The 24,844-nt window shown below is 38.1% G+C and overlaps 1 protein-coding gene across 13 annotated transcripts in view; it reads left to right on the top strand.

Moving 5' to 3' along the window:
* Positions 1–17,345: 17,345 nt before the first annotated feature.
* DLG1 (discs large MAGUK scaffold protein 1) overlaps positions 17,346–24,844 on the top strand; it is a 238,327-nt gene continuing 230,828 nt past the window's right edge. For 8 of the 13 annotated variants that reach the window (XM_033128099.1, XM_033128091.1, XM_033128081.1 and 5 more), the window contains exons 1-3: positions 17,385–17,756; positions 18,218–18,265; positions 18,962–19,093. In XM_033128099.1, the coding sequence (XP_032983990.1) occupies positions 18,247–18,265; positions 18,962–19,093 (151 nt within the window). In that variant the 5' untranslated portion in view covers positions 17,385–17,756; positions 18,218–18,246. Of the gene's footprint in view, positions 17,757–18,015; positions 18,098–18,217; positions 18,266–18,961; positions 19,094–24,844 lie in introns of all 13 variants that reach the window. The other 5 variants (XM_033128025.1, XM_033128009.1, XM_033128014.1 and 2 more) reach the window with 4 other exon arrangements.

Raw genomic sequence — 24,844 nt, 5'->3', positions numbered from 1 at the left:
AATGTAGTAGTGATGGAAGGGCTAATTAATGACTGGAGGTGAGGTAGAAGTCTCAGGGTCATCATCAGACATCAGTGGACTCCCTGCTAATAAATGCCAGTGTGTTTATGAGAAAAGCACTGTTGAATCCTCCCGACCCCCTACACAATGTCTTCTATATTTTGGGAGAAACTAATAAATTGGTAGTATTGGCAAATATCCTTAGTATTACATAAATAAAATAACAAAGGGATGGAGGCAGATTAGAGAACTCTGAGGGTCTACAAGGTGAGCGTGTGCGTCAAAATTTCTTGAGGCAGAGAACCTAAGCTTTTTTTCTAAACACCTGAATGGAGGAGGTTGTAGGTCAGTAAGAATGTTAGCAATGGTCCTTAGACTTCTAAGTGTATGTATGATTCTGGCCAAGTCACTTAAATATGTCTAAGCTTCAGTTTTCTCATCAGTAAAGTGGTGATAGCAATACCTGTACCAATTACCAGGAAAGGATGTTGTGTAAGATATGGAGGATAATAAAGGTGGAAGTGCTTTGTGAACCTCAAAGTGCCATACAAATGAAAGGTGTTATTGCTGTTGCTTCTGCTCTGGCAGAATCTTCTTGTTCTGGACTTTTCTCTGACAGAAGCCAGTGTCACTCCTCCTTACTTGTTCTCCTCCTCTCTCTCTTTGCCTCGGATTCCAGGGAGTCAGTCCACTCCAGAGCAGACCCACCTGACATGTGAAGAAGCAGGAAAATATAACCTATAACAAGGAGAAAAACCAGTACATAGAGACATCCTCTGTTATTTACTTAAATAACCCACCTGACATGTGAAGAAGCAGGAAAATATAACCTATAACAAGGAGAAAAACCAGTACATAGAGACATCCTCTGTTATTTACTTAAATGGAATTAGCAGACAAGACTTTAAAATAACTAATATGAATATGCTCAAAGAGTTCATGGAAAATGAATGTGATGAGGAGAGAAATAGTAAACCAAACGGAACTTTGTGGAATTGAAAAATACAATATCTGAAATAAAATGATTTTGATTTCATGTGATTAATAGCAGATTTGACATTGCAAAATAAAGGGTCAGTGAACTTAAAAACATAGTAATACAAACTTTCCAAACTGAAGCACAGAGGGGAGAAAAACTGGGAGGGTGGGGTGGGGGTGGGGTGGGTGGTGGTGATGGTGAATATTGAAACAAGTCTTAGTGATCTGTCAGATGCTATCAGGCTATTTAACATACTTATAATTATAGTCCCAGAAGGGAAGGCAGAAAATCACTGATGAAATAATGGCAAAATATAGTATTTCAAATTGATGAAAACTATAAACCCACAGATACAAGAAGACCAACAAACTACAAGACAGAATAAATACAAAGTAAGCTACACTAGACCATATCTGAATCAAATTTCTAAAAACCAGTGATAGTCTACTACAGAAGCCTTTCAATTATCTTTTTAAATCAGCCACATCAGAAAAGCCTATTTTCACTCTTACCTTGTTCTGACCATGTCTCCTCCTCCCCAGGATAAAACAGAAGAATGATATTGGCTCAGTCCTCAATACCAGCATTAAGAGTTGTTATGTATCATGTAGTTAGCAGGTGCCAGGTACTCACATTATCCATCTATTTTCCACAATAATCCATAAAAATGGGAGCTATCATCCGTTTTATAGGTGAAAAAACAAAAGCATAAAGAGATTAACTTGTTCACATCGCCTAACTTGTGCTGTGGTGCCAAGGTTCAAATTCAAGCAAGGTGACCCCAGAGCCCACCATGCTTGACACCACACTGGATCAGCAGCACCAACAAGGGCATCACACTGTTCTTGGGGGAAGGGGCACTACTGTTTGCATGTCTATATTACATATCAGCCACAAAATGGCTTCTTATTAAATCACAGCTTTTCACTACTTTCCCCAAACCACTATTACCACCTTGGGAAAAAAAAAGTCTTAGAGAAGTCTGCAGTACGCTCCCTCATTACGATTAGATTTCAAGGACTGGTAGATGAATCATCTGTAACTTGAAAAGCAATGAACTTGGAAACAGAAGACGTTGATTATCAGCTCTGTGACCTCAGGCATGTCCCTTCTCTGGGCCTCAATTTCTTCATGTGTAAACCCGGGAAAATAACAACTAATTATAAGGAATATATAAGAAAATATAAGTGGAAGTGGTTTGTAATCTGAAAAGTAATATATACACTCGAGAGGACTGTTCATGTTTATTTAGGGGGACCCTTTTAAAATGGAGTTGATGCCACTTACATGAATTGAAAACGTAAGCAGCAAGTTCCGATCATTTTATTTCTTGTGACTGATGACTTGCATAATACCTTTCACTTCTGAATAATAATTTTGATAAAAAGATTTCCTTTCTTTGGGGGTAAAGTTTAAGAGATCACAGGATCCTCAAGCTGCTGGCCTTTGCCGTGCTGATACAGGATACTGGCAACAGAGGCTGATATACCTTTCAAAGAAGCCCTTAGAAGCTTGTCATGCTCTGTAACACAATGCTTCAAAACCTTAAAAATGAATGCCCCTTAATCCAGCAATTCTGCTTCCAAAAATTCATCTTATGAGTATCTACTTATCTAATATTGTTTTTAATAATAACAAATTGGAAGCAACCAATTAAGTATGTTCGCTTGATAAAATACTGTGGATAATAAAAGCTATTCTGTAAAAAAAAGTGGCATATTATTGATCTGGGAAATTATTAGTCTGGATAAAGGAAGTATAAAAAAGCAAACTTTAAAAAGGAAGCTACAAAAATAGAAATAACATATAATCCAGCAATTCCACATCTGGGTATATACCACTCAAAATTGGAAGCAGAATGTTGAAGAAATATTTGTATTCCCATGTTCACAAGCAGCATTATTCACAATAGCCAAAAGTTGGAAGCCACCCAAGCACCCATCAGCAGATGAAAAGGTAAATGAAATGTGTTATATACATACAATGGAACATTATTCAGCCTTCAAAAGGAAAGAAATCCTGACACATGCTACAATATGAACGAGCCTTGAGAACATCATGCTTAACAAAATAAGGCCGTCACAAAAAGACAAGTACTATACGATGAATTTACAAGAGCCACCTAGAGCAGTTAAATTTATAGAGACGGAAAGTAGAGTGATGGTTGCCAGAAGCTGGGGGGAGGAGGGAATGGAGAGTTGTTGTTCAACAGGCATAGAGTTTCAGTTTTGCAAGAGGAAAAGAGTTCTGGAGATTTGTTGCACAACAGTGTGGATGTACTTAATACTACTGAACTGTACACTTCAAAATGGCTAAGATGGTAAATTTTATATTATGCATTGTACCATAATTAAATGTTTTCAAATGGCAAGGAGGAGTTAATGAGGCATATGGGAAGCAGTATTTCAGGGGTAAAAAAATTGTCTTTAAAAAAACGTGCAAGCACAGGACAGCACAGTCCATTTCTGGGAGCTGCGTGTAATTCTGTATGGCTGGATGGCCCAGACAGTAATAGGAACTCATACGCCATGTTTAAGAATTTGGACTTTATCTTAAAAAGCAGTATTGAGTTGATTTGCTTAAGATTGCTTATCAAGTCAAAGGCAGAAAATTGACAGGATCGCTCTGATCTCCTGATTCCCAGATTAGAGAAGGTGTGTTTGTGTAGACATATGATATATGTTTAATAATCATCTTAAATGGGTAAACATCTATATGAAATGTCAATACGGCAATGTTTAATATTTAACCCATTAATTGAATTGTAGCACACAATTTCCAAAGAATAAATATCACTCAGATCCTTAATTTTCTTTCCTTATCACTTGTTAAGCCCCTTTGAAGCTGAAAAATAAATGTAAATTCCCTTTTTTAAAAAAGGACGCTACAAAATAACATGTATGATACTATTTTTGTAAGGAAAAAATATATGCGTGAAAAATACTGGAAATATCTACAGCAAATGTTGGTAGTTATCTTTGGGTTGTACAGTTTCGGTTAACGTTTTTATTTTTTTTCTAGTACTTTTCTGTTTTCTAATGTTTCTTCCCTGAGCACATAAACTAGAAGAAAACATAAGTGAAGAAAAGGTAATTCTATGATTCACTCCTTCAGATGGCAAATTTTTCAAGAATACTACGCTAACTGTGTCGATGTAAAACTTTTGAGCCCAAGAGCTAATAATTCCCCTGGAGGACAGCTTGGATCTGCAGAAGGAGCTGGGAATGTCAGAAAGCAGCTGCTAACCCAGGAAGATCCCAGCCCCTCAGTGCCCCCTTCTTTCCTTCCCCCCTATCCTCCCCATGCCATCTATCCCTTTCAGTCTCCTGCTCAATCAGGCTGTCTTTCTAAAACTAATACCTGCTTGCCGGATCACTACCCAAATAGCCTGATATCAGGGTGCTTAAGTACCCTGGAAGCAAAGTATGCTGGGAATTAAGGTCTCACAAAAGGGGCCACAAATGGGGCCATGTTAGAGACCTAAATTCAGCTCAGAATTAACCTGCTTTATGAAATGAGCTCATTTTGGAGAAGGTCAAGGTGGGGGGCGGGGGAAGCAAAGAAGAAGAAGGGACATAAGATTGACAGAGAAATGTCAAAAGACATGAGAAGCTTATGGGGGAGGAAGGAAGGAGGAAAGCATGAAGGCTAAATCCTAGCCCTCTGTGCAGGACATACGTAGTACACACTTCAGTAGGGACTTCAATGAGATGCTCAATACAGCTTCTGATTGTGAAGGTCACCGTGGTGTCACATGTAACTGGAGAGACTCAGACTCTTCTTCTCAGAAAACAGAGAAATCTAGAATCCTAAATCTGTAATACTAGGAAGGATCCTCGCTGTGTCTAGGTTGTCTCTGAATTTCCCAGACCTTATTGCTGCCTTTCATCTTCCTCTTCCCAGCCTGGAAACTTGTTCCATCGTTCTTCCTTTGGCTAGTTTATTCTTCAGGGCTCAGCCCAGGATTTGCTCTCGTATCACATATCACATTATACTTAAGTTATCTGTATTGACTTCCTTCATTTAACCATGAACTTCTTGAGGGCAAGAACTGGGTCATATTCATTTTTGTAGTCACAAATTGGTTGGAACACAATAGGTGGAATTATATATTGTTTGAACTGAATTGACCTGATTGAAGAATTAAGGCTTACTTGTTGCTAGTGCTTTCATATCTCCTACCTGAAGGTGAACAACCTTTTCCATGACCACTGAGAATGGTGCATTGACCAACCTCTACCTAGAGCCTTCAGAGACCCAATCTCCTTCTATCCATTGGCACTTGCCCCAAGAGAATCCTATACCAGGCCACTTGGACAGGAGGGCTTTCCTTGGGGCAAAAGGACAAATGCAGTTCTCCTGCTGCCATCACTAGCTCTGGATTGGCTAAAATCTTTGTTATCTTGTAATAAAACCCTTGACCTAATAATCACTTCTCTAGAAAGCTATCTTTTACATTAAGAAGATCAGAGTAGTTAAGAATTTTAAAGTAGTCTCTCCTTGAGTATGGAGGACTGAGGTAAGAGTTTTCTCTGAATAGAAGTCTCCCTTGCTCACTCTTGCACAACTTTCTCTCCAGGGCCAAATTTATAAAGCACTCAACGAGAGTCTGTGCTCAGAGTTCAGATCCAACACACAGTACAATTTTGTTGACCAGCCAACTGGTTTAGCTTTGGAAAATAGCTCTACTGACTCCTTGTACCTTAGTTCCTCAAGTGATTCCAGCCTCAAAATGGACATGTGAACAGGCTGACCTCAGACTTAGACTAGCTTGAGCTTGACTTTGACCTGATCTGAACTTCCTGGCACTTTGGACCAGAACAGCACCAGTCACTCCCAAGTTTCCAGTATAAGGTCATAATGCAAAGAACGGAATCAAAGCTATATTATATTCAAATTTTTATTCTCTCCTAATTTGTTAACAAACAGTCAACTTCATGAACAGAGACAATGAAGCCCAGAGACCAGTTATGAGAATTGTATGCTCTTGCAGCGTTTCCTTGGAAGAGCCTTCACTTTAAGGCACTAGCTGCATTTCTTTCTGGCTCAGTGTGGAGTCACCAAACTATAGGACAAGAATGATTCACCAAAAAAACTTTTGCCTTTCTTTTGCTGGTGCTTCATTTAACTGGTTAATGCCTCAGAGTAAAGCTATTATAATGACATTATCCTCCTAATGAGCAATGGTGCAATTCTTTCCTGATGGCAATACCCAGAATTATGCAGTGTTTAAAAGCCACCATGACTTTAGGGAATACTCAGTAATTTTTCTATTGCAAATACCCTAGTCATGTTCAAAATGAATGAGTATAATTCTTTTGGTGTTTTTTCAAACTTTTAATTCTTTTAATAAATCATGGCTCCCAAAAGGAATAAGCAATGCTAATGAAAATGTCATATTCAGTAAAACTTATCAGAACATCATTCCCTGGAGCAAAATGTTTTCACATGCTTTGTTTGCCAACTTTATTAATGAAACACTTTGTGGTCTGGATTAGTATATTGGACATAATTGAGAGACAAGAGAGAGAGAAGGGTGGGGGGGCAATGATTTTTTTAAAAAAACAACTCTATCAATAGTGTTATAAACCTTCAGGAGTACTAAGAGTTTTTTTTAAATAAGAAGACTAGCAGGAAAAACATTATTGTTAGCAATTCTTTTTCTGCTATTACATTAATTGCTGAGGCTTTCTCTTCATTCATGTTTAACCAAGGAACTTTGAGGAGTTTGAAGTAAATAGTTTGTCTACTACAGACCTTAAACAACAACTCAAGATTTGAATTTCCAACTCTCAATGATTCAGTTACATACTTTTCTTCTTAGACAAGTTTTGTCCTAGAGAAAGAAAATTTATTTTTGTGCCTGGATCGCTCTAGCATAATACATATTAGCTGAACCTAATGAATGAAGCTTTTATTAAAGTAGCAGACTAAAGTTATTTTGCTCCTGTTAGGAACTTTTTCTTGTCATGGTGGAAATAAATGCTGACCACCTGAGTGAGAACAGTGGCTATTTATTCAGAGCTTGCTCTAGCTCTTGAGTCAGCTACCATCACTTGTGTTTGGTAGGGACTCAAAGGCAGGCAGGGGAGTAGGAAAGCTTTATTGTTGACATGGGAAAGCTGGAGTCAGGATAACTAGAAGCACGGCATTTTATATGATTGATTTGGGCAGTGTATTTGGTTTTCTGTTTAGTTCTGAGTTAGAAGCAAGGGAAAAAAAGAAAAAGGGAAGCTGGCAGCCATTGACCAAATCCTGATCATTCTAGACTAATTGCTGCAGAGATTGTGGTTTGGCTCCCTGAGCTAGTTGCTTCAGAGGTTGTGGATCAGAGGTCTATTGTCATATAGGCTAGCCAATATTTGTGTATATATTCAGTCTCTCAACATATTGCAGTCAGCTTCTTGTATTGCTTTCTCATCTCCATCCCCCCTGAAATCTCAAAATATAGTGGTATACAAAGTGATTTACCAAGGTGTTAAAATCCAGTCTGAAATCGTGTGACTCAGAGGGTGGGGGCAAAGATGGGAATGGAGAACAAATTTTACTTCTGAATATATGTGTTTCTAAACGGTTTGCAATTTCATTTTTTAACCATAAACATATTAGCTACGCTATTTAAAATTTGTATGTTTGTTTTCAAATATACCCTTAGAAAAGTACAAAATATAAACCAAGGCATACTAATATTTTAATACTGGATGCTAATAAATAGTGATTTTATTTGGAGTTTTTATGGGGAAGAAATGACATTTTCACTCTCAAAGGACTTTCTACTTGTTTGTAGGAATTTTAGGGACTCACACACGTATTAAGTTGGGAAGTTCTGAGAAGTAATTTTAAAATTGCCTGCAAGCAGAACCACATTAAAACCTTCTTAGAGAGAACATCAGAGACCCTTAGAAAAGGAGATTCTACACTCTCGTCATTCTGGTCCTGTGATGACCAGCTGTCTGATTCTTCAGGAGGGATGGCTGCAGCAGTGGCAACAGCAATTAGAGTTATCAGGTTCATTTCATCCACATTTAGCAATGGAATTCTGTTTAAGGGTTCAATGTGGCATGGGAGTCTGAGTATCACCTACCTTCCCTTTATACACATTTTAAAATTATCTTTAATCAAATTGTTGTATACAAATAGTTTTTTAAGAGTCAAAGAGTGCTAAAAGTCATAATAATAATGAAAAAGTAGTTCCTTGACCTGACTTCCCCTCCCCACTGCTCCCACTCTGGAGAGAAACTTTCACTTCATTCAGCTTTTTTTCTGGAATTTCCTTCTATATTACTAACTAATATAGAAAACTGATACTTCTGTTTAGCAGTTGAGATAATCAATTGGGTTTCTATTATGATAGGTAAAACTTTTAGTTTAGTGATTCTCATTCTCCTATTACAATTATCTCTCTCTTTTTTGGTTAAATTAGTTTCCATTATTATATTATGTTTTCATTACTGGGATTACAAACATACTGTACTTTTGAGCCAAATAGTGTATACTGATTATGTTTTCTTTTTTACACAACTTATTTTCCTGGAGTGAATAATTAGAAGTTTTTCATTTGTTTAGTTTTCTTTCAACATCTCCTTAAGTTTTTCCACTCCCTCCAACAGCTCTGAAAATCTTTTCTTGTTACATTTTTCCATATAATCAAAACTATCAATTATTAATAATTTACCAATTCCATCTCTATCTCAGATACATTGATCCTAAAGTCCTCCCACCTTCCAATCTGTATTGCCTCCTCTCAAAGACCAGCTGCTACACAGTTGTGCTCTTGAAATTGTCTTAAACCAGTATCCCGGGAATTCCCTTCACCTATTCCATGTTGGATTCTGTTTCTTGGATCCTAGTTCTCCTACTTTTTTGGTTTACAGCCTTGTTTTGTTGAAGCACATCCACCCAGAAGCCTCCTAAAAAAAATATGCATGGGAGATAAATTTTTTCAGACACTGAAAAAAAGTTTTTGAAATGTTATTCATATAATCCAAGCATATAATCCTGAGGAAAAGTAATTTTTCCTTAAAATTTTAAATGCATTGTTTTACTATCTCCTATTTTTCAATGTTATTGAGAATTCTGATGCCTTTCTGTTTTCCAATTCTTCGTATGTGGACTGTTTTTTTCCTTGTTGTTGTTGTTTATTTTCTCTCTGGAAGATTTTGTTCTAAAATATAACGATGATGTGTATTTGTGTGGGTCTTTTTATATTCATTATTGCTGATGCTCAATCAGCTTTTTTTTTTTTGAATTGTAGACTATTATCTTATGGTTCTGATAAATTTCTTGTGCTGTTTACTTGTTAACTTCCTCTCCTTCTTTTACTAACTTCTTGTATTATTTACTTGTTAATTTCCTTCCTGATCTCTGTTCTGTTCTGGAATTCCCATTTTTGATGTCCCTTCCTTACCAAACTTCTCATTTTCTTATATTTTCTCTCATTGTTTGTCTTTTTTCCTCCCTTCTTTCCAGAAACTTTCCTTGACTTTATCTTCCAATCTTTTATTGAATTTTACATTTCATTTTCAAAATTTTAATTTTGAAGAACTATTTTCTTCCTTTTTGTTTATAGTCTTCATGGATTCAATATCTTCTCTGAGGATATTAATTATAATTTCTTTGTTTTTCTCCTATATTTCTAGGATTGACTCTGAACTCCTATTTTCTTTGAGGTTTTTTTTTTCCCTTATTTTATTCATTTTGAGTCTCCATCTTTCATGATGGAGGTATTCCCCAAATGTATGATGATCCTTGGTTGTCTATTTTTGTTGAAAGCTGAGCTGATTGAAAGTTCTGTATGCGTAGGAGTGGGTTGTTGACTGGTCAACATTCTTGAAGAGCAATGAAGTGGTAACCTGACTTTTTAAAAAACAGCTTTATTGAGATATAATTCACATAACATACTACTCACCCATTTAAAGTGTACAATTCAATTGCTTTTAATATATTAACAGAGTTGTGCATCTATCGCCACAATTAATTTTGGAACATTTCATTAACCTCAAAAAACAAAATAAAACAAAACAAAACTACCTCTCACCCCTTAGTCTTCTACCACCAACCCCTCACTGCTCCATGCCCCTTAGCTCTAGGCAAACAATAATCTACTTTCTGTCTGTATAGATTTGCCTATTCTAGACATTTCATATAAATGGAGACATATAATATGTGGTCTTTTGTAACTGGCTTCTTTCACTTAAAATAATGTTTTCAGAGATCATCCATGTTATAGCATATCAGTACCTCATTTCTTTTTATTGCTGAATAATACTTCATTGTATGGATATTTCACATTTTGTTAATCCATTCATCAGTTCATAGACTTTTAGGTTGTTTCCACTTTGGGCTATTATCTGCTGTTATGAACATTTGTGTACAAGTTTTTGTGTGGACACATGTTTTCAGTCCTCTCTGGTGTTTACATAGGAATGGAATTGTTGTGTTATATGATAATGGTATATTAAACCAGTTGAGAAACTGCCAGACTATTTTCCAAAGTGGCTGCACCGTTTTACATTTCCATCAGCAATGTATGAGGGCTCTGATTGCTCCACATCCTAGGTAGCACTTGTTATGATAGTGGGTATGTCTTAACAGATATGTCTTTTTGATTATAGCCATTCGCCATGCTAGTAGGTGTGCAGTTGTATCTCGTAGTTTTGATTTGCATTTTCTTGATGACTCAGCCTAACTGTTGTTGTGAACCTCCCAACCATAAATCTCTTTGATCCTTTTTTCTCAGGCAATTCAGTTTTTCTGTCTGGAGGATATCTGTCCAGTTATGGTCCCTGGATCTAGGAGGAGGAAGAGGGCTGGTGTGGGAGAATCTCTGTGTCGAACGTGCAGATTTTTACTCGTTCTTCTGTTCTGAGTACTGTAACTCACCACCATCTTCCTCTGTGTCTGGTGTCCCCAAATCTAAAGCCTCTCTTTTTCTCCCATAAATAAAACTCTTACCTTTTGGAGGAGTAGGGAAAGGTGGTTGCCTATCTGAGTGTGTGGGAACCTAGCATCTAACTTCTCCTTAAACCTGTATTGGTATTTAACAATTTTCTCGATTTCATTCAGTTCTTACCCACCATACCCACCTGTACCTCATCTTCAATGGTATCTGGAACCTCTATTTCTTCAGTTCTTTCAGGATTCTTCAAGACAAGTGTACCTGCATTGTATTTTAGATTTAAAAATTTAAGTAAGAAATATTCCAAATAGTCACAGAAGCACAGAGGTTAAATAGAACAGACAATCATATATTCAACATGCAGAAGTAACACGTTAACATCGCACACACACATTTTTTTACCCTGCTTGGGATTTTTTTGGTACCTTTCTTTAGTATTTTCCACTCCTCCAACCCCCAGCCCAGGCACTTGAATTTGACCAACTCTCCAATTACTTTCTGTCTTGTTGGGTGTTACTAGGCACTCTTATTTTTCTTGAGGATGAAGGAATAATTTGCTTCTTGTTCTATTATTTTGGGAGTGATTTTTTGAGAGAAAAAAATAATAAAGACGTATCTTTATTCTGCTCCTTTGAATCCAAGCTTCTTTAAATTATTATGGTAACATTTCTTATTAAATATTTACTCCTCCCTTATTCTTAAATTATTTTATTCATCCTCCTTAGCAATTGATAATGCCCCGCCCCCCTTTTATTTTTGTTTTTGTAGTTATTATTTTGTTGTCTCCTACCAGCTTTGGACTTGGCTTTATTTATTCATATGGTAATTTGCAATTTGAAATGATATCCAACTTGCAGAATTTTTGCAGCATTTTAAAAAAGCATACATGGAAGTTTTCTCAACTGTAACCCACTTTATTTATAAAAGGTAGAGGATGTTTTCATTACAGATAGTTAATCTCAGTTGATAAAATTATCTTTTGGAAGAAATTAATCTAATTTAAAGGAAATTTAAATGGAAAGTAAAATTTAAATAATTCTTTGCTTTTATCATTCTTCTTGTGAGCTTAAAATAAAAGGGAATAATAAAAGAACTCGGGGTTATACAACATGAGGAACAGGAAAATTACAGCTCTAGCTAGCGAGTGTCATTTCCCAAAAATGAAAGACTGGCACAGAAAGCTTTTGGAAGACTGTGGCAGTTTTTTGTGCTAAAGGAGATTGGTCACTGGACTTAATCCACGTCCAATTATAAAGAATCTTTTGGCTTCTTTTGCTTATCAGAATTCATTAGCCAAGCCACATCTCAGAAATGGAATACAAATGACTTTCTAAAATTCTAATAGTCTTTCTTCAAATTCCAATTAAGTTTCCAAGTTTGTGTTCTTCACCTTTGAAAAGATAATCTAACCAAGGGGCCCTACCCAGAGCTTTCTTTGAATAGAGACTGGTAATCCTCTTGGCAGGGAGCGGGGTGAGGGGGCTGTCTCATGTAAGGAGATTTGAGTATAATCCTAAGGATTTCAATATGGGATCCTACGGTTCTGTCAATACCCTGGGTTCGTCAAAAGCAGAAAGGCAAATTTGGTTAAACTTAGAAATGTATCTTTAGAAAAGATTACTAATTCCCACTCCCTCTCCCCACCAAAAGGAAGATGAATTGTTTCTGAAATGCCAGTAGCATTTTGCTGTCAGGGAAAAGTCCTTTGATAACTATGTGCTGATACTGTCTGGGAGCTCTTCTGGAGCTTACTTCATGTCTGTCAAATGAGATGATGGTACTAGAGGGGTGTCTGAGGGCCAGGTGAGAGGTTCCTTACATCTGTGAAACCATTCATACTCAAGGGTACTTATCGGGGTAAAGGAAAGACGAGAAGGAAGGTACAGAGTTTTAAGTAAACACCTTTGCATTAAAAAATTTTTTCATTTAGTCATAACACCCAAATAACCAGGGTGTGGATATTTATTTCTTTGTGATCAGAGGTGACATTTTTATTTCCATCAAAATTGTCTCCACTGTTAAAGGCATTCAAAATATGATAAATAGGTAACAGACTAGCCTATTACTTGTACTTGATTTTATCGGAATCTCTCTCAGTGTCTTTCTCTTAGTATCTGTCTTTCTAATTCTGTCTCCATTTCTCTCTCTCTCTCTCTCTCTCTCTCTCTCTCTCTCTCTCTCTCACACACACACACACACACACACACATACACACAATTTTGTTTTTTGTTTGCTTATTTGTTTGTTTGCTTTTTTTAATTTAGGAAGAAGTCAAGTAGAGAAAGGATAATGCAGTTTAATGGAAAAAAACAATGAGTTAATGTTCAGTCCCAGCTCCAGTACCAGCTTAGCAATGGTGTCCTAGACCATGTTATTTATCTTGTCCTTTCTCAGTGTCCTCTCCTGCAAAGTGGGAGGTTATAACCAATAAGTTCATCTCATATGTCATTGACTACTATATGAAGGGGTATACCAGTATAAGAGTATACCAGTTTAAATGGCAGGCGGTTATTAGTCCTACACCTACTTCGGAACCCATTACTCCATAATATAAAATTTTGAGGGTGGATCATCCATTAAAGAGCATGAGTTCAGTGCCCATTGTCATGGAGATGGGCAACTGTCCACATTTTAAAAAGAATTGGTTTCAACTTGTACCTTTTGTTCTCATAAGAATTATCTATGCAGAAGGAGGTCAATCCCAGTATCAATTAAACTGGGTAGAATGGATTCTTGATGTATATAACATGGTACTGATACCAAAGAAGGGACTGAAGTTTTAAGTGCTTAGAACTTTGGTTTCAGAGGTCACTTAGTCCAATTTGCTGGCCTGGGTATTTGCTCCCTCTGAGAAGGAAGCCTTGCTGGATTCTTTAGCCTCTGCTTGATGGGAAACTCCCACCACCTTCCAGCAGCTTTTTGGAATTTAGAACAATTCTGAGAAATCATGTTAAAGAGGAACTTCCTATATCCCTGTAATTTTCATCCATTAGTTTTAGTCCTGCCCCCTGAATACACAGAATAAGGCTGTTTGAAGAATGAAGTCAAGTTCCCTGGGGTCCTCTCTTTTCTCAAAGAAATGGCCTTAGATTCTACAATTGTTCCTCTGGGGCCAGGTTCCATATTCCCTATCGTTTTGGCTACTCTCTTCTTTCCAGATGCTGGTTTGTCTAGATCCCTCTTAAAGTGTGCTGCCAGGAAATGCCCCCCTGAGCATTTTGTGGAGGTCTGACCAGCTTAATCACTTCCATCATTTTCTCAACACTGTTCCTCTTCATGCAGCATAAACTGGCATAAGCATTTCTGACAGCATCAAATCCTTTCCTTTTAGTGATTGCCTGGCACAGGCAGCACACTGCCACTCGGCCAGAGTGAAAACAAAAGATGCAGTAAAGTCTGGCGGACCTGGGCACCTTACAGAAGAGGATAGGCTGGGAATGTGAACAGGGGAGAGGACAGAGTTAGAGACGTGGAGCTATAAGTGTGGCTTAGTTGGGGTGCTTGGGAAGGGAAGGTTTAGAACTGAGAGATAGCTAATTTGGGGCTGAAAAAAAAAATTTTTTTTTAAATGAGGAGATTGGAAAAGTAATCAGATCCTACATTGGATCCTATTCAATGGCAGATGCTACCTGCATAAAGTAAAGAAGACTTCAAGGAAATAAAAGTTGTTTAGAAAAATCCAGATGCCATTGCATTGCATGTTTCAACGATGTGGTAGCCAGCCTCCAAGATGGCCCCTAGTGATTCTTTCCTCCTTTGTATTATACTCTTCAGGGGGATATTATACTCTTCAGGCGAATAGGATATTGTGGAAATGAGAGTGTGGCTGCTGCCTTGCTCTCTTGGGTCACTTGCTTTGGAGGACATCAGCCACCAAGTCACAAATACACTCAAACAACCCTGTAGAATGATCTTTATGGTGAGAAACAGGCTTCCTGCCAAGAGTCAGCATCAACTTACCAGCTATGTCAGTGAGCCATGTTGGAAGATTCTCCCTTAATCTAAGCTCAGGCGTCAGATGACTGCCGCCCAGATAGACATCTTGACTGCAATCTTTTGAGACCCCAAGCCAGAACCATCCAGCGAAGGTCCTCCTGAATTCCTGACCCACAGAAACTGTGAGATAATGTTTATTGCTGTTTAAGTTACTAAGCTACTAAGTTTTAAGTGACAGCTTTGAGGACTTTGTTATGCAGCTATAGATAACTAATACAGATGGATAGAAAGGAGGAATGGGAAGTAAAGGCCCCTCACATTAGGCTGGGACTTGTCTTGGCCCCTAAGGGTGGAACAAGCGGGTAGCTTCATTTTTACTTTTGGATAATGCTGACAGCCACGTGGGGCTAGAGGATGACAAGAAAAGGCATCGTGCCTTCTTGTCTCCTCTTCCTTCCTCCCCCCTTTATTTTTAGGGAAGGACAAGGAGGACATTGAAAACTCACAAATTTTGTTTTTGGCTTTTCAGTGGCTCCTGGAAAAAGCTGCACTGGCCTTCATCCATTTGTTACTAGGCTGTGGGGTCCTTGAGAGCATGGCTTGGATCTTATTTATTTCTATCTACGTTGCCTAGCAAGTGAACACTTGTGAGCAATGAATAATATTAAGGAGAAGGGCAAAATCCCTTCCTCTGTTTCCTGAATTCTGAAGATTCCATTCTTAGAATAGAATCACAGTTTGTCAATGAAATCTTGATAATAATAGTATGCATGGCACCAGCCATTTTCACTATTAAAAAAAACCCATTTCACTATTTCAAAAATCCCTCTATTCAAGCTCCTTGTCTTTAGGAGCTTCCTTTCACTTTTCCATCCCATTTCTTCTATGAAATGTTGCTTTAACAGTTGCTTGATGCCATTATACCAACATACCACTGTCAAGTTGCCCCAAAATCACAGTGGAAAGAGCCCGGAATGGAACTAGGAGAACTACTTTTGGGCTGCTGTCACTGATTAGGCTATATGTCCTTGGGCAAGTTGCTTCCCCTCTCTGGATCTCGGTTTCATTATCTTAAACTGCGTGGGTCTGGTGGGTTCTCACAAGTTAGAATTTCAAGGTGCAATCCCAAAGTGAAACTAGTGGTCACTATACTTCTGAATCACTATACTTCTGTTAATGGTTACAGTACAAGGTTCCCCAGACTTCCTTTTTATTCCAAGGATATGGCCTCGGTGAAAGGCTGTCGGGTTTACTGGGAAGAGTCTTTCGGTTTTGAAAGACACAATCTCCGTGTTTCCAGTTTTGTCGCTAACTGTGGGTGACCTTGGGCAAATTCTTCTCTCTGGATCTCAGAGCAGGGAGGTCCCTGTTATCTAGAAGGGGCTCAAGGACCTGGGCAGTGACTTGGAGAGCTTTCCGCGAGATTCTTTCTACAACCTGGGTAGCTCAGCCCCTGAACGGGGTCCTGGCCCGCCCGCAGTCCCGCTCGGAGGTGCAGTCGAAACTTAAACCAGCAATGCGAGTTAAGGCGGCTGTGCTTCAGAGGAGGTGGCTGCAGGTGAGTTCTTAAAGGGGCCGCCTGAGCTTGGGTAATACCTGAGGCTTATGACGAGGCAGGTGTCGCAGGCAAGGGGGGAATGAATGAATGGGAGAGTGAAAGAAGGAACGAATTTTCTCTTCCCATCATTAAATGTATTCATGCTTTGAATTAATCACTTAGACTTAAAACTCCTCTAGTAAAACCCTCAAACTCTTATCAATCTTCTTATTTTACGTGCCCTTCTTTAATTCAACCCCCCAAAACCTTTTACTGAATAGTAACTTTAAAAAGATCGGTACAAAGTAGAACATAGTGCAGAGATGGTACCACCCCCCGCCCAAACTCCCCCCTTGCTCCCTTCCTAGGCCCCATTCTCTCCCGCCCCTAACGTGGGTGGCACAGTCAACTCCACCCCGAGACCGCTTTTCTTGGTTGGGGATCCAAGCCTCGGGGTGTCAGGCACTTTCTCCTGACGCGGAGATGAAAACAGCACGTGTTTAGTGAGGTTAAAGGGTGTCTCGGAATGTGTGTCTTGGATCTCGTATAGGTGAAGTCACGTCTGTCTTCAGACACTCCGACCTTCCCGGGTCTGGCTCGCTACTCGCTCAGAACAGAGGGACACACCGGTGGGCTAGGGCGAGGTAAAGGCGGGCTCAGCCAGGGCCATCCCAGACCACCTGTAGAGTCCATGTGTCACTCCTTTGTCCTCAGAGCCTCTACGGTGGCGCCCCTTTAAGAGAGGGGGTTCACTTGGGATGCTCTCCTGGTCCCCGTTCTCGTTCCCCAGGCCCCTCCCGGCCCTCCTCCCCTTTCCAACCCAAAGGTAGCAGCGCTGAGAGCCCGGGGCTCGGCGCGAGCCGCCTCCTCACTTCCCATTGGCTGAGAGCGCCGGGAAAGCGATCACGTGGGGGCGCGGCAATCCAGCTCCGGGGCCGCCATCTTGGCGGAAAGTTTGGGGGGAGAGCGGTTGGGGGCGCCGAAGGAGGCGAGGTTCCGGGGGTGGGGCGGCTAGGAGGGAAGAGGGCGAGCGGGCTAGCTGGCTGCGGCGAGTAAGGAGGCGGCGGCGACATCGGCCGAGGAGGAGGAAGAGGCAGTGGGGGTGCGGCCGCCGAGGGGAGCTCCTCCCCCGTTCCCTCACCCCCCTCAGCTCAGCTCCTTGCCCCGGGCGGGGCGGGGGGACGTGGAGCGGAGCAGGGCGGGGGAACCGCCCCGAGTCGGATCGAAGCGCACCCCAGCTCCGAGCGCACGCCGCTCTCAGGAACTTTGTGGCGGTGCCGCAGGTGTGGGGGCCCGCGGAGGTGTGCATGTGGGGCACCAGGGCGTCGTGGAGAGCGGCCGCTGCCCTGTCCGGCCCCTGTTGGAGTAGCCCGGAGGAAGCAAGCCAGGAGAAAGGCAAGCGAGAGGTAGGGGCCCGGGTAGGGCGGGGTGATGAGCCCCGCTGGTCCCTTCTCGGAGCGCTTTACAGCCTCTGCTGGCTTAGGGGGCTAAGGGTCGGAGCGCCTCTTCACTCCTCCCCCCACACCCGCCAGTAGCAGGTGGGGAGTGTGCATACTTATGCCGGGGGAGGGATGGCCCCACGTCTAGGCATTTAGTGCCCTTTGGAGAGGGGGCAGCTTTGGAAGACAGTTTGGAAGCCGACTTCTGCCTGCTCTTAATTTGCAGAGAGGTGCCCACCCCTAGGTAAAACCTTGTCTAAATTGACTGACACTGAGGACCTTCCTTTCACTTGGGAAAACTTTGCCAGGTGAGCTTTTCAAATACGGCTGGGAGTTTTTCGATTTGAGATTTAGGGGGAAATCCTAGTTTAGCCAGGATTCTATTCTCTTCTTTAGTTCTTTTTCCTTTCTGTTTTGTGTTTTTAAAGGTGTGTACTCTTCCTGATTCTGGAGAAAAATGCCGGTCCGGAAGCAAGGTGAGAATTTATTTCGGAAATCTCTTGTGGATGTCACTTGCTTTTCTGTATGCCTTTTTTTTCTCATTGCTGTATTTTAAAAATGTTTGTGGAACTCTGATGGGATGGCACAGTGCTGGCTAGCCTTACTACTTAGGGAATCTAAGCCTCACGTCATTCAGAAGATGGAAACACCTGTATGTTTGTCAAACTTTTTACCTTGGCATCTCTCTAGTGATTATCAAGAGGCAATTTTTCCCCTCTGCAATGTCTTTAAAAACTCTGAATTGGTGTTTTAATATTTCATTATCATTCTTACTAAACACTTTTGTGAGCAAATGTGGAACTGGCTAAGAGCTAGTATTTTGAAACATTTAAGCTTTGGATTATAATGACCAATTGTAGATAATCTGCTTTTGCATATCAGATCAGCTGAAACTATGTTACTAATACTTTTATCAAATTATCTTTTATTGTCTACCTACCAGACACATTTATTACAAACTACTCACCTTCCTCCTTTTTCTACTGTGACATGTTTAAATTTTTTTTGGATCATTCTAGGGAATATGTGTATACATGAACATAGTAGCATCTATTGACGAGATGGATTTTGGGAACTGTTTAGCTGTCTTAGAGAATCATTTGCTACATAGCTAGTGTGTAATACTTTCTTGTAAATATATAATTTTAATCAGACTCTATTTTTCTTCTCAGATACCCAGAGAGCATTGCACCTTTTGGAGGAATATCGTTCAAAACTAAGCCAGACTGAAGACAGACAGCTCAGAAGTTCCATAGAACGAGTTATAAACATATTTCAGAGCAACCTCTTTCAGGCTTTAATAGGTGGGAATTAAAATTTTATTTGTGACCATTATGTGTCAGCTAGGTTTAATGCTCCTCTGAATTTGTTTATTTAAGACTTAAGAGAGTGATGTACTTAGTTCTCTGTGAGGCATTCAGTAACTTTAACATCCAGTGAATTGTATATTTTGATAGGCCAATATCCTTTTCAAAAATATCTGAGAACTGAAAAAGCTTTCAGTATGATTATTTTAGTCTTAGAAAACAATATTTCACATCCTAGCATTAACAACTAAAAAAGGGAGTAGTTACAAAATTGTTTCCAAACCCAAAAGGTAACAACTGAATAACTGTTAGCTTGTTTCTGTGACTTGAATTTCTCTGGAGTGCCTGAAAATGTTTGAAGAGTTTTGCTATGTGTAAGAACATTCGTTGCATTAACATAGACTTCTGTTTAAACTGGGAGTCAGAATTTTAGATCTGGAAAATCTTAGAGATGATTTTGTCCAATCTTATTTTATAGACAAGAAAATTGAAACCATTTTATTCTTAATTGTAACTTAAATTTGAGATGGTGCATTGTTTTAAAGGAGAACTGGACAAATAGTTACAAGTCCTGAATTCTATTCCTGACATTGTCATTAATCAAATAACATTATACAAATCATTTAATCTTTTCTAGGTAACTGTAATATGTGGGTGCAATGCAACAGTGGTTACTAAGCCTTTTTTCAAAGTAGTTAGATCCTTTTTTAAAACAAAATCTTATATTTTGTAACCAATCCCCATTATATAAAACAAGGTGATCTATCTCTGGCCTCTTCTCCAGGTGCCTCGAAAAGTGTGCGAACCATTGAAGTAGAAAATTTGTCCCCTTCAATTCTAAGAATGAAATATTTTTTTAATTAGTTATTGACTGTATAACATATTAAAATAGGATGTATGCTTCATTGCATTATAGTTGTTTCCTCAGTAACTTCCAAGTAGATATGGCGTACATATATCTATTGATAAAATAACTTTTGATATGATTTAAGGACTACCTTTAACTTAGTGTACCCTGTCAGATAACTTATTGGTAAATTGATACTTTTTTTTTTAATTTATTTTTAATTTATTGGGGTGGTAAATTGATACTTTCTACTGAATTTGTTTTAGAATTCAAGAAGGTTTTAAAGAAGACCACTCAAAACACCTGAACAATTTAAAAAAAATTTAACATTATAACTTTAAAAAAACATTTGCAAGAATAGGGAGAACAGTATAATGAACTGCTATATGTACCTGTCACCCATCTTCAAAAATTACAAAGATTTTGCATTTTTTGTTTAAACTGATAGACACTTTTTACATTGTAATTTCTAAGCTCTATGATGTTTAAGGTCCAAATGGATGATCAAGTTGGATTCTTCTGAAAAAACAGCAAAAAGGGAAAAATCATTTTTAGTTATTTGGTTTTCTAAATCAAAGTTAAACTTAGGAATGTTTAGGAAAAAAATACGTCCTTGTTTACATATAGATGTAGACTTAGATACAATAGTCTTCCTCTGTGTGGAGTCTGCAACTTAAGAAAATTAAATGGTTTGTGAAGTAACCAAACAATCTATAATTCTTAGATTTCTCCATAGACTAGAGGTAGATTTCCTATGTTTGGAGAAATTTTTTACATATTCTGCCTTGCCTGTTTTGAATGTGTTTATTCTTTTTTTTTTTTTTTTTTTTTTAAGTTTATTGGGGTGATAATTGTTAGTCAAGTTACGTAGGTTTCTGGTGTACAATTCTGTATTACATCATCTATATATCACATTGTATGTTCACCACCCAGAGTCAGTTCTCCTTCCATCACCATATATTTGTATCTATTCTTATACATAATTGAATTCTGGAAGTTTTCTAATTATTAAGGTTATCTTTGTGAATCTTCTTTGTCCTGTATAATTTCATTGATTGTGAATTTACTTTGATATTTAGATTGACTTATATTTTAATGTTTTATGGGATGTGGTATCAGATTTTGGTGTATGGAAAGTAATCGATTTTAGGCATTTTGAAACAGGTAAACTTAGAGGTGTTTGTATGTTTATATCCCGTAATTGAATTGTTGACACTACTAAATAAATGTGTTCTTTTGTGGTTGCTGCAATTGGGTTAATTTATTAGCCTTTATTACTTTTCTTAGTCTGAAAATTTTTAGGTCAGTAAGATTTTCTTTTTCCTCTGCACCTGCTCCATTGTTTTTGACACAGTGTGAGAATGTACTCTATACTTGTAAGTCGCCCTAAACTATACCAGAATCCATTGTTTTTATAGCATATACTAAAAAATCCTGGATTAACTGTTTTTCCCTTTACTCGGTGGCACTCTGTCCTCTGAGCTGCTGTCTATGGACCATTGGATTGAAGGAGACATGGGTCTTGACCACCTGAGTTGTTCAGAAATCATTTGGTGCTTAGGTTCTTGACTCTTGAGTTTGGAAATCATTTACTTAAGGTATAGTGAATTATCTGGTTACTTCTTTGGACTTTCAGTCTGCATCAACTATTTTGATTCTTTGAATTGGTAGTTTGTATTAACTGTTTTCATGCATTTAAAAAAAAAGGTCATGTGAGGTTTGGGGTTTTGGTGTTATAGAAATGTTGATTTCCCCCCCTCCCTCTGTAGTCGATAGATTATGTTTCTGGTACCTTGGGGTTGTCACTTATAGTAACAAGCATGTACATATTGTATTATATCAGTTCTAAGATACCAGTTTTTAGATATTTTGATATCCTTGAATTTGGGATGCATTTTATAACTGTTGTATGTTGGCAGTGATTTTACATTGTAGTGACACATGAAATAATCGTGCATCTTCTAATTCATATCCTCAATATCTGTATTCTCAATTCAATAACATGACAACCATTGTTGTAGCTCTTATGCTTGGTAGTATCCTTAAGGATGGCTTGAAGATTAAAAAATGATTGAAAGCAGAAAATGTTTTTAACTTTTGAGTTTCAGCTGATAAGTTGTTTCTTTAGAGCTTAATATTTAAAGTTATATCAAAAAAAAAAAATCCATGAGCTATATATTTGTTTAAAATTTATTACTAAAAGCATCTGGTGATTATTTTTGAATAAATGTGAGATAAAGTCTGCCTAATTTTAATCCCTGATTTAGGTGAGAGCAATTCGAAAACTTAATATATTTGATTTTATATTCTCATTTTTAAAATACTTTATTTGAAAATTTTGTGAGTAAAGCTTGGATATGGTTTGATTATTGTCGGAGTTCAGGTTCAGATCCATAGTGGTTTGAGGTCATTTCTGATTTTTAGGGTTTGTCTCGTATCTGAGATGATGACCTTGGTATTCCTCAGAGATTTCATGTCAGTCTACACCCCTGGGGTTACACTCACGGGATCAGAAGACTCATCTGCTTTCCTTGTGCACAGGAGCAAAACCTGGGCTCAGTATCAGGCTGGGTTTAAAGACTCGAGTAAGTTGAGTCATGTGATTTGTATATTGTGTCTACAATATATAACAAGCTTATTTTAATGCATCGTTTTATTTTTTATTTTTGCTTCGAAATGAAGATGGCTTATGTTATAGCAGTCCAGTTTCTGAGATTTGTTAGCTCCTACTTATCTGTTGCTATTCTATTAACTAATAGTTTCACTAGCCCTTGTAAATACAGACGGTGCCAAAAAAATGTATTCACATTTTAAGAAAGGAAAAAACTGTATTAAAATTGTAATACTCAGTGTATTGGGGTGTGATGTCCTGTGTATACATGTTTTTGGCACCCCTGGTATGGTAAAGGACATTTAAGTTTGTTATATTTGGTTTCAAAGGATGACTCCTTTTTTATTTTTAACTATAAAAAAATAAAATTTACCAGCTTAATCATTTTTAAATGTATAGTTCAGTAGTGTTAAGATTATTCGCATTATTGTGAAATAGTTCAGAACTTTTTCATCTTGCAAAACTGGAACTTTATACCCATTAAACAACAATTTTCTTCCTCCTCCTCCTCTTCCCAGCCCCTGGTAAAAGCACCATTCTACTTTCTGCATGATTTTGACTACTGTAAATACCTCATGTAAGGGGATTCATACAGTATTTGTCTTTTTGTGACTGGCTTATTTTACTTAGACTAATGTCAAGGTTCATACATGTTATAGTATGTAACAGGATTGCCTCCCTTTTTAAGGCTGAATAATTCTGTTGTATGTATATACGAGGGAAACGACGTTTTTGTTTATCCATTCATCCATCGATGGGTTGTTTCCATCTTTTGGCTATTGTGAATATTGCTGCTATGAATGTGTGGGTATGCAGATATCTCTTTCGGACCCTGCTTTCAGTTCTTTTGGCCATATACCCAGAAGTGGGATTGTGGGATCATATGGTAATTATATTTTTAATTTTCTGAGGAGCCACCATACTGTTTTCCATAGCAGTTGCATCATTTTACTATCCCACCAATAGTGCAGAAGGGTTCCAATTTGTTTACACTCTTGCTGATACTTGTTATTTTCAATTTTCTTTACAGTGGCTATCCTAATGGATGTCAGGGTATGACTTTTTTAGGTGTGTGTAAAAAGTAATAATGTCTAACATTTATTGAGCGCTTTCTATGTGCTAATATAAGTATCTCATTTAGTTATCATAATCCTATGAGGTGTATATTCACCTATGAGGTGTATATTCACCTATGAGGTGATTATACCATTTTATAGATTCGAAAACTGAGGCACTAAAAGATGACGTCTCTTGTCCAAGGGCCCTCAGGTACTAAATTGTGAAGCTAGAAATTGAACTCAGCAAATCTGAGTCCAGAGTCTCTCCTCATTGTCAACCATTAGGATGTTCTTTATCATAAATTGAATATTTTAATGTGATAAAGAACACTAACAACAAGCATGTTTCCCCGAAAATAAGACCTAGCTGACCATCAGCTCTAATGCGTCTTTTGGAGCAAAAATTAATATAAGACCCGGTCTTATATCAAAATAAGACCGGATATAATATAATATAATATAATATAATATAATATAATATAATACTAGGTCTTATATTAATTTTTGCTCCAAAAGACGCATTAGAGCTGACGGTTTGGCTAGATCTTATTTACGGGGAAACACGGTAGATACTGATCTGTAGGGTCAGTGGTATTTTTTTAAAACACTTTACTTTGAAGGAGAATATGATGGAATTTACACATTTTGAAAAGTGTATTAGTAATCAAAGTTTGTAAACTTCCAGCTATAATGGTAAATGTCAGAATTTCTTAGATTTTTTTATGGCTTATTATTGGTCCCAGTGATGTTATAGTTTAGTCTGTTGCTAACTGTGTGTGTGTGTGTGTGTGTGTGTGTGTGTGTGTGTGTGTGTGTGTGTAACTTTGCTGACTTTGCAGGCTAGGTTTGAGAAAACATAAGCCGATGTGGATTGTATTATTGGCTAAAACATGGAATTTGAGGAAAATTTTATTAATTTTTCAGTTGGTGGTTTTGATTGAATTAGATTACTTGCTAATAGTGTTGCTTACTACTCCTCTGATGCAGTGCTTATTGAATCTGGTTGAATTCTCTTTAGAACCTTGTAATCACAGAGCTGTAAAAGCATCTGTAAATATTTCTTCTAGTTTAAGCTATTTCATAAATGTAGGGTCATATTTTCCCTACTAAATATTTCCTCTTCTAATTATTTTTCCAGTACACCAATGTAGGCCCAGGTATTGCATTTAGTTGTCACGTGTCTTTAGTCTCCTTTAATGTGGGCACATTTCCATAGCCTTCCTTTGTCTTTT

This window comes from Rhinolophus ferrumequinum, chromosome 2 (genome assembly GCF_004115265.2).
Source record: "Rhinolophus ferrumequinum isolate MPI-CBG mRhiFer1 chromosome 2, mRhiFer1_v1.p, whole genome shotgun sequence".
In the NCBI taxonomy this organism is placed as follows: Eukaryota; Metazoa; Chordata; class Mammalia; order Chiroptera; family Rhinolophidae; genus Rhinolophus; species Rhinolophus ferrumequinum.
Note: the sequence above shows the minus strand (reverse complement) of the source record. Positions and strands in the feature narration are given on the sequence as shown.